Source organism: Nannospalax galili, unplaced genomic scaffold (assembly GCF_000622305.1).
Source record: "Nannospalax galili isolate Female #2095 unplaced genomic scaffold, S.galili_v1.0 scaffold763, whole genome shotgun sequence".
In the NCBI taxonomy this organism is placed as follows: Eukaryota; Metazoa; Chordata; class Mammalia; order Rodentia; family Spalacidae; genus Nannospalax; species Nannospalax galili.
The window spans coordinates 1688457-1702995 of NW_008349451.1; the positions used below are offsets into that span (position 1 = coordinate 1688457).

The 14539-nt window shown below is 45.4% G+C and overlaps 2 protein-coding genes across 8 annotated transcripts in view; both read left to right on the forward strand.

Moving 5' to 3' along the window:
- Ppfibp1 (PPFIA binding protein 1) overlaps window positions 1-10535 on the forward strand; it is a 168942-nt gene extending 158407 nt beyond the window's left edge. For 3 of the 7 annotated variants that reach the window (XM_029570322.1, XM_029570323.1, XM_029570321.1), the window contains exons 24-29: window positions 3292-3432; window positions 3930-4055; window positions 5415-5603; window positions 7257-7436; window positions 8604-8669; window positions 8802-8953. In XM_029570322.1, coding sequence (XP_029426182.1) covers window positions 3292-3432; window positions 3930-4055; window positions 5415-5603; window positions 7257-7436; window positions 8604-8669; window positions 8802-8888 — 789 coding nt within the window. In that variant the 3' untranslated portion in view covers window positions 8889-8953. Of the gene's footprint in view, window positions 1-3291; window positions 3433-3929; window positions 4056-5414; window positions 5604-7256; window positions 7437-8603; window positions 8670-8801 lie in introns of all 7 variants that reach the window. The other 4 variants (XM_008846892.3, XM_029570325.1, XM_008846894.3 and 1 more) reach the window with 2 other exon arrangements.
- Window positions 10536-10683: 148 nt separating this feature from the next.
- Rep15 (RAB15 effector protein) lies at window positions 10684-12264 on the forward strand. Its single transcript, XM_008846898.3, has one exon. It carries the CDS (start codon window positions 11345-11347, stop codon window positions 12035-12037), a length of 693 nt encoding a protein of 230 aa, XP_008845120.1. The 5' UTR covers window positions 10684-11344; the 3' UTR covers window positions 12038-12264.
- The last annotated feature ends 2275 nt before the right edge of the window (window positions 12265-14539 follow it).

Below are 14539 nucleotides of genomic sequence, written 5' to 3' on the forward strand. Positions count from 1 at the left end.
GGGCTTGGCGATTGCTACAGCTTTGGGATCATTTCAAATCCCCAATTTAAGCCAAGCAAAACTAAGTTTAGACTGTGCTATCGAGAAAGTTAATATGTTCAACAAGTCAAATATTGAATGAGTGCATTTAATTGTGTGTGAATCATACCTCATAAAAATATTTCTGAGGGGGGCTGGAGAGATGACTCAGGGGTTAAGAGCACTGACTGCTCTTGCAGAGGACCCGGGTTCGATTCCCAGCACCCACATGGCAGCTATGAACCGTCCTTAACTCCAGTTCCAGGGGAATCTGAAGCCCTCTTCTGACCTCTGAGGCACTGTATGACACGGGTGTGCTCACATACATGCAGGCAATATACACTCATACACATAAAATAAAAATAATAAATATTTTTTAAAAATTTCTGAGGTAGAGAGAATGTGGGTTTGAAGTGCGGCCATTTCTACATTGCATATCGTGCAGTGGCCGTCCAGTTAGGCAGCTCCTTTTGCCCTGACTTCCACAGGGACTGGTCTTCCCCTTTCCCTTCCCTGGACAACCATTGCCTGAAACCTTTCTTACTTCAGTTCACGTCTTTGAGGTCAGGAGTTACTGAGGTAAAGGAGAGAAGGGAGTGGCTAGACTTTTACTCCTGATTCCTTCTTTTGGGCATTTTTAGCCTTCCAGCCAGTGAACAAAAAGACTGTTCCCCTGCTTTAAACCCACAGGAGAGATGGATTCCAGGAGAACTTTGTTCTAGAGTCCATAGAATGATCAATGTTCTACACAAGATAGTTTTATTTAAAGAACATTTTGTGGAGCTGGAGAGATGGTGGCTCAGTGGTTAAGAACACCAGCTGTTCTTGCAGAAGACCTGGGTTCGAATCCCAGCACCTACATGGCAGCTAACAACTGTCCGTAACTCCATTTCCAGGGGATCCAACAGCCTCTTCTGTCCTCCGCAGTCATTGCACGACACGGGTGCACTTACCTACATGCAGGCAATACACGCATACACATAAAAAAATAAAAATACAAAAAAAAGAACATTTTGTAAACTAGGCTGTCTCCTAAGTATTTTCTTTGTTAAATAGGAGGAAAGCTTAACCAGCCATCTCCCGTGGGAATTTCTCATTGTGAAGGAAATCTAGAGATTAGCTCAGGGGATTTGTTCCCTCCTTTTATCATTAAACCCAAATCCTTATACATTGGGCAGAAACATCATGTAAACTTGCACGAATAGCCCTAATCTGTGTAGTGCGTTTCAGATTTACTGTCCTCTTTTAAGCGCTGGACTCCTGAATGCCCCACCTTCAGCCCTTCAGTTAGGACTATCATGAACCCATTCCTTAGATGAGGAAACAAAGAATTGAGAAACTGGATAACGGAACCAGGTTTCCATGACTCGAAAGTGCTAGGAAGGCATAAGTGTCTGAACTCAGGCTGGATCTAGACTGGTGTCTTAGTAACATTCCGCCTGGAACAAAATTCAGCGACAGTTGACCTGCCTGTGGATGTGTGAGCATGTCCCAAGGAATGCGTGCAGATTCGGGCTTAAAAATCACAGAGAGCAGATGCATGACTGTCATGACTGAAAGTGCAAGTGACCCTGGAGAATGTGGCCCTGAAAGTCCTGAGCCACAAAGCATGTGTTTGAATGTGGCATTCTGGATTGGATCCTGGAACAGGAAAGGGATCTTGGTGGAAAATGTGAGATGCAAAGCTAAAATGGGGCCAGGGCGCTGGCTCAGCAAGTAAAATTGCTGTTGTACAAACCCCACTTCTGTTCCTGGGCCCCTGTTAAGGTGGAGGAGAGAATGGACTGCACAAAGTTGTGTATGCACACACACACACACACACATGCACGCACACACAGATGCATGTGTGAGCACATACATAACACACTAATATAAGAAAACTTAAAATTAGAATCTGTGCTTTAATTTTGTTGCCTGTATTGATGTCTTAGTTTTGATAAGTACATCACAATTTTATATGATATTAACATTAGAAGTATAAAAATGTACATGAAACTACGTTATCTAGAAACTTGTGTAAGTCTAAAATTATTTCAAGATATGTTTTCAGAAGCAATTAACATTGTATTTATATTGTAAACATGCATTTAAATTTTTTTAATCTGAGACTTTAATTAAGTGAAAATAACATTTATTAAATAATAAGTGTTTGGAATGGAATGAGTATCACAGTTTTAGAAAAAAAATGTTAAATGCTTTTTCTAATTTAACATAAGATACTACATTTAATAAATTAACCCTAACAAAATTCAGGAAATAACTTTTGCTCAGTTAATAGCTATCTTAAAACTTTTCTATGGTAGGTTACATTCATGTCTCTTTTTTTCACAAGACACATGTTATCAGAAGGGTGTGCCCAGTGGACGCCCTCCTGTTGGTTCTCCGGGTGTGTTTGGAAGGAGGCTTATCTTGATGCTGCCTCTGAGGTCACCTTCTTTTGAGATGTTTGTCATGGTGTACTTGGCAGGTTTGGAATTGTTCCCAGTAGCTGTAGACTGTGAATGTGTTTCCTTGAAGAGGTTGATTGGTGACATATCTGATACCTGGAATTCTTAATTTCTCTTCTCTTTTACTATCACCAGAATCTTCGCACTGAAAGACACAGTTTTTCTCGCATTGGTTAACATGTGTGCTAGGTGAGGCACAGCCATCCTGGGCCAGGGAAGCTCTGAGGGGCCTTAATTCAGAAAACAGTCTTGATCCTCAGTGAGCTTCCCCGCCTCTCACTGTGTGCTGAGAGTTCAGGGGGCAGTTCAGCTGGTGTCCCCACAGGTACTTGAGTATCTGGTTTGCCTGCAGATCAAGTTCTGGAAGCCAAGGAGGAAACAAAGGCTTTCCTTTGCTTGCAGTGTGTACAAATTAGAGCAGGTTGGAGCTGGGGTGGAACTCGGCAGTGAGAGAACCTGGTATGATGGTGTGTCATCAGCAACTCTTGAGGCAGAGGTAGAAGGATCTTGAGTTGGAGGCTAGCCTAGCAAGACTGTCCTCTGGCCTCTAAAATAAAAGAGGTTGTCTTTTGTAGTGGCGCAGTGGGAGCTTGTCAGAGCCCTGGGGTGATGCTGTCCTAACCCGGACATCTGGGAGGAAAAGCAGGTGGTGGAGAGCTGTGTTGGGAACAGCATGGATTTGAGGTTCTAGTGCGGGATTTGTTCCGAACAGCAAAGTAACAGGCAGAGGCAAGTCCAGGGCTCTTCAGTGTCCTGGGACTCCCCAGGACGGCCCTCCTGCTGTGGGCCAACCCAGTGACGTCTGTCCTCTCTCTCTCCTCCACAGGATGACCTGCTGACTCTGAAGGTTGTGAGTGTGCTGCACCATCTCAGTATCAAAAGGGCCATCCAGGTCCTGAGGATCAACAACTTCGAGCCAAACTGCCTGCGGAGGCGGCCGTCCGATGAGGTAGCGGTTCAGACAGAGGTTTGCACACAGACACACACATGACCGTCCACGTGTGAAAAGCTAAGACCCATTTCCACTGAAGACCTGCAGGAAAAGCTGCTCTCCTTAGAGCCACAGACCTGGGCTCGTTCACTTCTTGAGCCTTGTTTTTCTGTATTTCTCCTTCATCCCCACGAAGTTTCCGCTGTGTAACTGAAGCCAAAATTTGTTTTCATTTAGGTCTCCTCTTCTTCACAGGTGTGTTATTTTCCGGCCACCTTGACCGCAGAGTCAAATATCACTATAAAGACCGCCTTTACCTTATCTTATTAGTGTACAAGGAAACTTGAATCTGTGCTACAAATTCTTTTAGAGAAATCAAATTAGCAAATACATTTTGCCCTTTCTTTGAGCATTTCGTAGGATGTCAAATAGCATGCTCCACAGGGCAGACCTGTTAGATCCTGCGTGCGAGTTCAGTATTAGGTATCTGGTCATCAACATGTGAAGTGCACGATGTGTGTTTGTTCCCACAGAACAACATCACCCCGTCTGAGGTTCAGCAATGGACCAACCATCGAGTGATGGAGTGGTTGCGCTCAGTGGACTTGGCAGAATATGCCCCCAATCTCAGAGGCAGTGGCGTCCATGGAGGGCTCATGGTAAAACCAATGTATTTATTTTTATTTTATGTGTATGAGTGTTTTGTCTGCATGCAAGTAAGTGCAACCAGGTTGTGCAGTGTTCACGGAAGCCAGAAGAAGGTGTCTGGATCCCCTGGAACTGGAGTTGTAGACAGTTGTTAGCTGCCATGTGGGTGCTGGGGAGTGCACCCGGGTCCTCTGCAACAGCAGCCAGTGCTCTCAACCCCTGAACCATCTCTGTAGCCCCCAACCTCTTGTTTCAGTTTGAGATCGACTGCTATTCTGTTCCCTTTAGTCTGATGAACAGCATGTTGAGGGCGAGCATCCCTACTCTGAAATCTGCATTGCTTTAAAATCTGGAAACACTGTGCTTCCACCTCACAGGTAGACCGTTCCACACCTGACCATAGACTAATTCAGATACGCTAGCAATACATTGAGTTACTGTGCTAGACAGCTCCAGTTGTCAACTTGACACACCTGGGTTGAGGGAGCCTCAACTGGGGAATTGCTTCCATTGGATTGGCCTGTGGCCATGTCTGTGGGAGGGCCCAGCCCACTGTGGGTGGTGCCAACCCTGGGCAGGTGGGTCTATGTTGTATAAGAAAGCAGGATGAGCAGGGGCCAGGGGAGCAAGCCAGTAAGCAGCGTTCCTCCGTGGTCTGTGCTCCAGCTTCCTGCCCTGAGCTCCTTGGCTTCCCTTGATGATGGACTGTGTTATAAGCCAAATAAACCCTTTCCTCCCCAAGATGTTTTTGGTCTGTGTTTTTATCACAGAAATAAAAAGAAACTAGAACAGTTCCTATGAAGCTGTGTATGTAAAGTGCATGTGAAACAAAATGAATTTTCTTGAGACTTGGTCCAATCCCCAGGAAGAATCATTGTATGCTGATATTCCTAAACCTGAGAGAACGCAGGGTCTGCAACACTTCTGGTTCCGAGCATTTCAGGTGGAGGACACAAGTCCTGTATCCGTTTGTTTTTCGTGACCCTGAGGTCCTCCTTCCCAGCCCTCCTGTGCTGTCTGCTGCGGATCCCACTTGCAAAGTGTTCTTATCTACACTGTCAAACTCCAGAGCAGTTTCTCTTTACTGTCCGTTAACACTGAGTAACATGTAGCTGCTGTCTTTGACGTGACCATGACTTAAACTCCTACCAAGGTATAAATGGTATTCCCCCACATGGACGTTTCCTGAGGGATAGCTTGCAGAGAAAGCGCTGTGGGAGCAGAAGTGTGCTGGCCAAGCGTGATTGGATTGTGGGGCCAGCCTCCACCCCCCACTGCCTCCCTGGGCTGTTGAGAGGGTCACTGGAGATGAGCCAGACTGTGAGGAACTTGCAGGGCAAACATGGATGACACAGGTACTTTTCTTCCAGGTTCTAGAGCCTCGTTTTAATGTTGAAACTATGGCTCAGCTGCTGAACATCCCGCCAAATAAGACCTTGCTGCGAAGACATTTGGCCACCCACTTCAACCTCCTGATTGGGGCTGAGGCTCAACACCAGAAGCGTGATGCCATGGAGTTGCCAGATTACGTGCTGCTAACAGCTACTGCCAAAGTGAAGGTTGGTTCAGCTTGTGCCATTTTATGGCTGTGTAACGGTTGCGAAGGAATCGACTGTTTATTAATGAGTTGAAAGACTCTATATATGTACATATACGACGTATACATATTTCTTCAAGAACAATTAAAGGAGTGCTTTTTTTTGTTGTTTTGTTTTGCTTTTTGAAACAGGGTCTCCCTGTAGCCCCAGCAGGCCTGGAACTCACTATGTAGACCAGGCTGGCCTCAAATTCACAGAGATCCGCCTGCCTCTGCCTCCCAAATTCTGGGATTAAAGGCATGCGCCACCATGCCTGGCAAAAATTTTTTTTTTTTAATGTGTATGAGTGCTTTGCCTGTATGTATGTAAGTGTGACCGTTCATGCAATGTGTACAGAGGCCAAAAGAGGGCATTGGATCCTCTGGAACTGGAGTTGCAGGCAACTGAGCTCCCCTGTGGGTGATAGGAACTGAACCTGGGTCCTCTGTAAGGGCAGCTAAAGCTCTTACCCGCTGAGTCATCTCTCCAGCCCTGAGTACACTTTCAAAGCTTCTGCTGAAGTCATTCATCCTCTTAGAGCTGAGGAAGGTGATGCTGGCTGGTCAGCATCTGCTGTGCTGACAGCTATGATGTGAGCCCAGTCTGTGATCACAGCAGATCTGCTTCCTGTAGGTGAACTGGGGTGAGAGGAAGACCTGGGACTGGAAGTATAGCTCAGAACACATGGGCCTGGGTTTGATCTCCTGACATTGCAGACAGGAAAATAAATAAACAGCAAGGTTTCTCCTCTACAGAGTCAGCTTTTCTGCCTTACAAATGGCAAGGCTTGTAATTTAGGAAAAGCTACTTAAGATATTTGAAGCCAGGGGTTGTGTCACCCACCTCTCATCCCCAAGTGCCGGAGGCTGAGGCAGTAGGATTACAAATTCAAGGTCAACCTGGGCTGCGTAGAAAAATCCTGTGCCCCCCACCCCCCCGCAAAAAAAAAGGTTAAAATAAAAAAAGGTAAAGATGCCAGGTTTCATACAAGGTGCACACATTTAATCCCAGCACTTGGGAAGAAGAGGCAGGTGGGTTTCTGTAAGTAAGATCAATGCCAGCCTGATCTACATAGTGAGTTCCAGGCCAGCTGTAGCTACAGAGAAACCCTGTCTCAAAACAACAAAAACCCCCAACCCAGATCCGCCCACCTCTGCTCTGAGTGCTGGGGTTAAAGGCATGTGCTGCCACATTTTGAGCCAGAGTACTCTTAAGTTGCCTGGGCAGGCCTTGAACTTGTAACTCTCCTGCCTCAGCTTCCAAGTCGCTGAGATTAGAGACCTGTGCCCCTAGGCCCAGCTAAGACCACTGTTTTTATTGATCTTATATTGAAAAGACTCGAAAAATTGGACTTAACCCCGAGAGCATTCCTATTGTATTAGGTCCTGCCTGATCTGAACAAAGGCTTTTAATGTATCTAGTCTGTGGTGTGATTAGAAACAGTAAGATTAATCTTCTGAGCCTTACGACAAAGACTGTTTATGATATTTGGGTGCATTGCTCGTGTGTCTGGATGTCTTTGGCTTTTGATGCAGATTTAATCACGTAGTTGCTTTCTCTGTATAATGAGGCAAGAAATTAAATTGTGTGTTGTTAGTCATCAAACTCCTGGGCATCTTTTGTTTGCTTTTAAAGCCAAAGAAACTTACCTTTAGCAATTTCGGGAATCTGAGAAAGAAGAAACACGAAGATGGGGAGGAATATGTTTGTCCAATGGAATTGGGACAGGCGTCAGGAAGTGCCTCTCAGAAGGGGTTTCAACCTGGCCTGGACATGCGGCTGTATGATGAGGACGATCTGGACCGGCTAGAGCAGGTAAGCAACCGCACTGTGGGGTCAAGGGCATGCAGACGCCTAGTGACAGCTATGCACTGTGCCTAATCAAGGATGCTGAAGCCTGAAGTTTCCAAATGCCTAAACATAAACCGGAGCGGACGTGAATGCATGGCTTGCTGTTTCCAGGTACTGTCCTAAGTATTTGATGTATTTGCTTGTTGGTGCTGATCTGAAGACCTAGAAAGTGGGGGCTGGAGAGATGCTCAGCAGTTAACAACACTGGATGTTCTTGCAGAAGACCCGGGTTCAAATCCCAGCACCCACATGGCAGCCAACAACTGTCCATAACTCCAGTCCCAGGGGATCCGACCACCTCTTCTGACCACAGCAGGCAGTGCACGACATGGGTGCGCTCACATACATGCAGGCAATACATGCATACACATAAAATAAAAATAATACATAAATTTAAAAATAAAAAGACCTAGGCAGCGTTGCCGCGGTCAGGAACGTGTCCGTCCACTTGTCTGCACCTTTTTCTCTTTCTCTTTTTGCATTTTTTAATTAAATTTTTGTGATTTTCATACAATATAGTTTGATGGCATTTAGATCTGCTCCCCTCTCTGCACCTCCCTCACTGCCCCCACCCTATTTAATGAACACTCGTATATACACACACACACACACACACACACACATATATGTATACTATGGCCTATAGAGTCTGACTTGTGTCCCCCAGTGTCCCTCAGTGTGGTTCCATCCACTGGACCCACCAAGAGTCCCATCCCTGTAAGACACTGTCTCCCCACTACCTAGCAGCTATTAGCTGCAAAAAGTTCCTTAGGTTGGGTTGGAGTTTTTTACCCACTTCTCCAGGTCTGTGCTGGGATTTTGTCTGGTTTGAGCTTGCATGGGACTTGTCCATGCTGTCACCGTTACTGTGAGTTCATATGAATAACTAACTCCCTAGCTGTCTGGAAAACTCTTGTTTCCTTGTGGTCCTCCACTCCCTCTGGCTCTGAGTCTTTCTGCCCTCTCTTCCACAATGATCCCTGAGCCTCGGGAGACAGAAGTTTGATACAGGTGTCTATTCGGGGATAAGCGCTCTGCAGCCTCTTGTTCTCTGCACGTTGACTAATTGTTGGTCTCATCTGCACTTTTGAAATTGTGAATGTTTGTCCTGTTCTGGTCTGTTCCTGGCAGATGGAGGACTCAGAAGGCACAGTGAGACAGATAGGTGCATTCTCTGAAGGCATCAACAACCTCACAGTAAGTGTGTGCCATGAACTGAAAACGTTCCTCTGAAAGCATCTAAAGCACAGACCCCTCCATGCAGGTTGGAGGGTATGCGGTTTTGAGCTCAGGACTCCATATGTAACTCACTGTCCCCTTGCTTTCCAGCACATGTTAAAGGAAGACGACATGTTTAAAGATTTTGCCGCCTGCTCCCCCAGTGCCAGCATCACAGATGAAGACTCAAACGTTTGACCAGAGTGCCCCGGCAAGGACCAGGACCTTAAAGTCTTTCTCAGCTTTGTTCTTCAAATACTGTGTGTCACAGGTGACAGGTTGTCTGTCCTTTATTGTTCCAACTTCTGCTCACTCAGACAGAAGTGGAAACAGAAGGCAGGGGCACTGAAAGATGCTGTGGAAGATGAGACACTGGTGGATGGAATACGCTTGTTTTTCCTCTATTTAATGTATAAGTCTGTGATATATTTAAAGTGTTGCATTTAAGATGAGTATTTTACCAGAGTGTTTCGTTCACATCTCCAGGTTGGAGGGTTTGGGAGCAGCGACCAGGATGTAAGTGATCTGGCCACATCAATGCTCACTGGGCCAGCAGATGAGTGTGTGGGCTTCATGATGCATGCAGTGTGTCACCAAACACCAGCCACACCTCCACTCTTACTGTCTTATTTTTATATATTTTTCTAAATATGTGTATATATACAGTATATAGAAAACAGAACTTTTATTTTGTGACATAAAGAAGATGATCAAAGATCATATTAAAAACAAAGCAAAAAAGAAGAAAGCTTAGTGATCTAAATTTTTATATACCACTTGGCTCCTGAAAGACATCAGAATCCTCTTTTTTTTCCTCCACTGATGCATTTTAACAATGTTAGTCATTCAAGCTAAATTATACATGAAATATACTTGATGATTCCACAAAATTTTCAAGCAGTTCAAGAATCCCATCCTTAATCATGGACCCATTGACTTTAGAAGGAAGAATTTGAGGCCATCCTACATTACCACTTGAATTCGTTCAGATGTATCCATATCTCCCTCCAAAAGTTTTTGTCAGAATGACTTTGAAGAAAGCAAGACCAAAACAAAAGCCTTTACAGTATTACATTCTTATTTTCTTCTTTGCTTAACGTACTACATTGAAATACTAGGCCTGCCTAGCCGTGTCAGCTGAACGTGGCCCAGGCTGTCAGTGGGGTTTTAGATTATTTCAGTGAGAAGTCAAGTGCTCCGCATTTGCACAGGAGATTCTAGTGGCTGTCCTGTTCAGTAATGTAGCCCATGTTCTGTCATACGAGGCCCAAACAGAAAACAGAAGATAAGCAAAAGCTGTTCCTGTGCCCTGTGTGCATGTGTATGTGTGTTCTGAGGGTGTTAAAGGCAATCTCTTTCTCATTCAGGGCTACATGTAATGAGAGCCAGCTGTGGAAAAGATTGGGCATTCACAGATTGGGTGGAGGTGAGCAGTTGAGTTGATTGTAATGGATTTGGTATAACCTATTTTTGAGTATCAGTGGTATCACCTTTTATGTTCTCAGAAAGTTATGAACTGGTCATTGTGTATCTTGGGACACTAACGCCTAACCAATGATTTGATGCCAACAGTGATTTGCTTTGGACACTACTGTTCATGATAAGTATATTGGGTTCTTCCTGTATTGGAGTTTTAATGTGAATAAATGACACCATTTGGAAAGCTCAATTTGTTATTAGAACCTGGTTGAAAATACCAGGAGACAGTTACAGATGCCAAATTTCTTATTGTATAGTAACATAATATGTGACAAGGTTAAAAACTATTGATTATATATTTTATTTACAAAATATTACCCACTGTTGGCCTTACCTTATGAAAAGAAATAAAGTCACTTGATAGTTGCCTGTGTTTTTAATTGCCATTGTTTAGTGTGCCCTCGTTCGGAGTAACAGATAGGCTTCTGATGCGCAAAGCAGTGACGGCTTACTTGTGAACGTCCTTCAGTTTGTTTGTGTCAGTTTATGACATGAATAAACAGACAAATTGAGATCTCTGCCTCAGAAGCATGTATGAAGGACATGCAAGAAATGACAGGGACCAGTGGGTCAGGACAGAAGAAGTTAGGAAAAGGAAGCTACAGGGACTCAGATTCGAAGAAATTCGTTGTAGAAAAAGATGTATGGGTCTAACCCAGTGTTTTTGAGACAGGGTCTCCGTGTAGCCCCAGCCAGCCTGGAACTTGCTATGTAGTCCCGGCTGACCTTGATCTCACAGAATGCCACCTGTCTCTGCCTCCCAAGTGTTGGGATTAAAGGCATGTGCCACCACACCCAGCCCAAACACTTTTAAAAAACCAACATATTGTTTTTAATTTAACTGTATTTTGGAAAGAGCCCAGCTGGGATGAGCTTGCGGAAGATTAAACCTGGAGTCTGTGTAACCCAGAGAAGAACAGATGTTCTATGTGACACTCGATGTCTGTCACTTGGCCAGAGTCTTTGTGAACATAACACACCCAGTTGGCAAATGGAGCCCTCACATGTTTGTCCACCCTCAGGTCTATATGCTTAGCCACAAGGGAAGCTGTGGCATTTGGAAGCTGGTGGCTGTAGTCATAGATGGGACTTTGCTGCAGAAATCCTCCTCTGACAAGCAATTCTGATAGTCTGTGCCTGATACCCACAAGCCGTGTTGATCAGGTCCAGGAAACATGGGGCAGAAGGCGTCACAACAGCTGGCTCTCAAAGACAGTAACGAGGTCCTCGTCCCGTGTGAGGTGGTGAGTGGAGCCATAGTCCAAGCAGCTCAGAAACTGAAGGAGTACCTCGGGTTCGAGTACCCCCTGAGTAGACTCTGCCCTGCTAGAGGCACACTGAACGAGATCTTCCTCATCCACTTCATCACCTTCTGCCAGGAAAAGGGTATGGACGAATGGCTCACCACCACCAAGATGACCAAGCACCAATCCTTGCTGTTTGGGGCAGACTGGGTTTGGACCTTCTGGGGACCTGACAAGCAAATCCGGCTTCAGCTGGCAGTGCAAACTCTGCAGATGGCTTCTCTTCCCCCGAGGGACCCACAGCCTTGTGAGTCAAGGGGAGAAGAGTCATGGAAAAGAAGCAGGTTTGAAAAGTTGGAAGAGTTTTGTAGCTTGATAGGAGAGGACTGCTTAGGCCTGTTTCTCATCCTTGGTGTTCCAGGAGAGCCTAAAGCCATCAGGGGTGTTGTCCTGGACAGTGTTAGGAGTGGGTCAGTGAAGAGCCACCTGCCGGGATGTAAGGCTGTGGAACAGTTTGTCCTGGAGACAGAAGACTGTGTCTCCATCAAAGAACTGCTGGGAAACTGTCTGAGGAAGAAGGATGGGCTGAGGGAGATGGGCAAGGTTTATATTAGCATCCTCTAAACTCAGTGTGTTGCTGTGACTGGCCTGTCAGACAGAAGGGAAAGAAAATTCCCAGCGTGGGGTCAACCCTCACATTGATAGACAACGATCACCTAGGTCAAAGCATGTTGATGTCACAATTATTGAAAGAAACAAACCCTGATTGTATTTCAGGGAAACGTATAATTTAGTCTTTGCTTATTAGATAATAAAAATTGGGGGCGACAATAATAAAGTCGTGCATAAAATCCGATTTGCAAAACAAAAAGTGTCTTTGTTTAAAATAGTCTCATACAAGAAAATGAGAAAACGTTGCTGTTGGGGTGGGGGACGGGGTAGTTGGGGAGGGGGACGGGGTAGTTGGGGTCGGGGATGGGGTAGTTGGGGTGGAGATGGGGTAGTTGCAGTTTCACCTCCAGACTTAAACGAAACTTTATTCCCTGAGCCTTATCTGTTCTCGCTCCCCCGCAGCAGCTCTGCATAGAAAGGACTCTGGAGGAGTTTAACCATGGGACTCAGTTGAATGGTAGCTTTCCTCATGATTAAAAAGCAATCACCAGTAAAATGCTCCCTTGTTTTAATATCTGTTAGCATTAACAATAGGGATGTGTATTCACAATTTGTACTTAAAAGACTGTGGGATTCAACAGTATCAAGAGTAATCACCGTTATTGAACTCCTGCTGGGTCTCATGCTTTGCATATATTACTGCAATTTGCATATTTGACTAATAAGGGGTAGGTATTCATTTTAAAGAAATTCTGTGATTTCCAAGGTCATGAACTGTTTTATAACTTGTAACAAAAAGAGTAAAGTCTGTGTTAAGTTTTGGAGTGCAGAATACAGGAATAGGAAAGCCCTCACCTGATCTCAGCCGAGACTGCGTTTATTTAAACAAGCTCAGCCTTCCCTCCTCCTGGAATGGGAATGGGGAGAGTTAGAGCTCACAGGGGCCCCCTTGAGCATGAGGAAGCCAAAGCAGCTGCTGGGTCTACGTGTCTTATTTTCTGGAGCCCCACTGCTCAAGCAGGACAAGGCTTTCTTGAGCAACAGCCTGTTTCAAACAGTTTCCCTGAGTTCTCAGAGTGGCTGATTGGGTGTGATTGATGATAGGGTTAGCAGCAGTCTCAGAGGCAGATAAGGTCAGCAAAGTTTTAGAGGACTTCCGGTTTTCTACAGCCAGGGCATTCTATGAGTTTTTTTAATATTTATTTTTATTTTATGTGTATGAGTGTATTGCCTGCATGTATGTGAGTGCACCCATATTGTGCAATGCCACAGAGGTCAGAAGAGGGCTTCGGATTCCCCTGGAATTAAGTATGGTTCATAGCTGCCATGTAGGTGCTGGAAATTGAACCGGAGTCCTCTCCAAGAGCAGTCAGTGCTCTTAACACTCAGCCATCTCTCCAGTCCCTCTATCAGTTTCTGCTTACAAAGTTCCAACTCTTGCAGTTCCACAGAAGTTCAACTCCAAGCTCCTGCACCTGCTGTGACCATGGAACTGTTCCCCTGCCAAGAAGCCCACTGCTGGCTGGTGCTTGTCCTTGCCTTGGCCGCAGTCTGTGGCTGTTCCCAGTGTGCAGCTCTTAGAAAATGTGGGCCAGGCTGGCATGGCGGTGCAGGATTGTGAGTCTGAGGCCCAACGTAGGCTGCATGAAGTTCCAGGCCAGCAAGGGTTACACAGTGAAACTGTTCCCCAGAAAACATGGACCAAATCTCCATGCATCCAAGCTCTGAAAACATTTTCTGGTTCTAATAGGCTTCCTGTGGTCTTGGCTTTGTCTGTGTGTTGGTGTTAAAAGGAGTTTAAAGTTTGGAAATAAGAGTCAGAGCCAGACCTGCGGCAGGCAAGGAATGTGCTCTCTGGATTCAAGAAGCCCAGTGAAGGGCTGATAGCTGTTCCTCGAGGAGTGATTATCTGTGTGCTGAAGTGGGAGCAGCCTGGTCTTATATAGGAACTCTGCTGTGCACAGCTGCAAGTGTTATGCCGTGCCAGGGTCTGGTGTCCTTGAGGTATCTTCCAAAGATTATTTGCTCAGGCAGGAGGTTGAGTTATATATAGCTCTAAAGGAGACAGGTGGGCTCCACAAAGTCTCTCTCAGTCCAGGGAGTGACCAGTTGATAAGGCTTGAGTAAGGCCAGACTCAATTTAGGGCCAGTTAGCCACTGTAAGGAATTTATGTCTTTATGACTCCTCTAATGAAGCTTATGGCTCTCCTGAAATTCACATATTCGATCAGTTGGAATCTAGGGCTCTTGAGGCTAGATGAAATCATCATGGGCAAGACGGATCAGGCAGCACATGCTGCTAAGACATTTGTTAAGATCTGTGTGTCTGGAACTTGTCATAGGACAGAAGTGCTCACTGCAGGCCCCTGAAGTGGTACCAGGACCACTACCAGATCACAACCTAGAATGCTAAGAATGGGTCATGGAGGAGGGATGGGGGAAAACCTCTGAAATCCCAGCTCTCATTTCCACTTAAACTCTAAGCTGATTTTTCTCAGATTGTGTCTCTCCTTC

Excerpts from the sequence above, each read along its gene's own strand:
- Rep15 (XM_008846898.3), top strand. The coding sequence starts at position 11,345 with ATGGGGCAGAAGGCGTCACAACAGCTGGCTCTCAAAGACAGTAACGAG.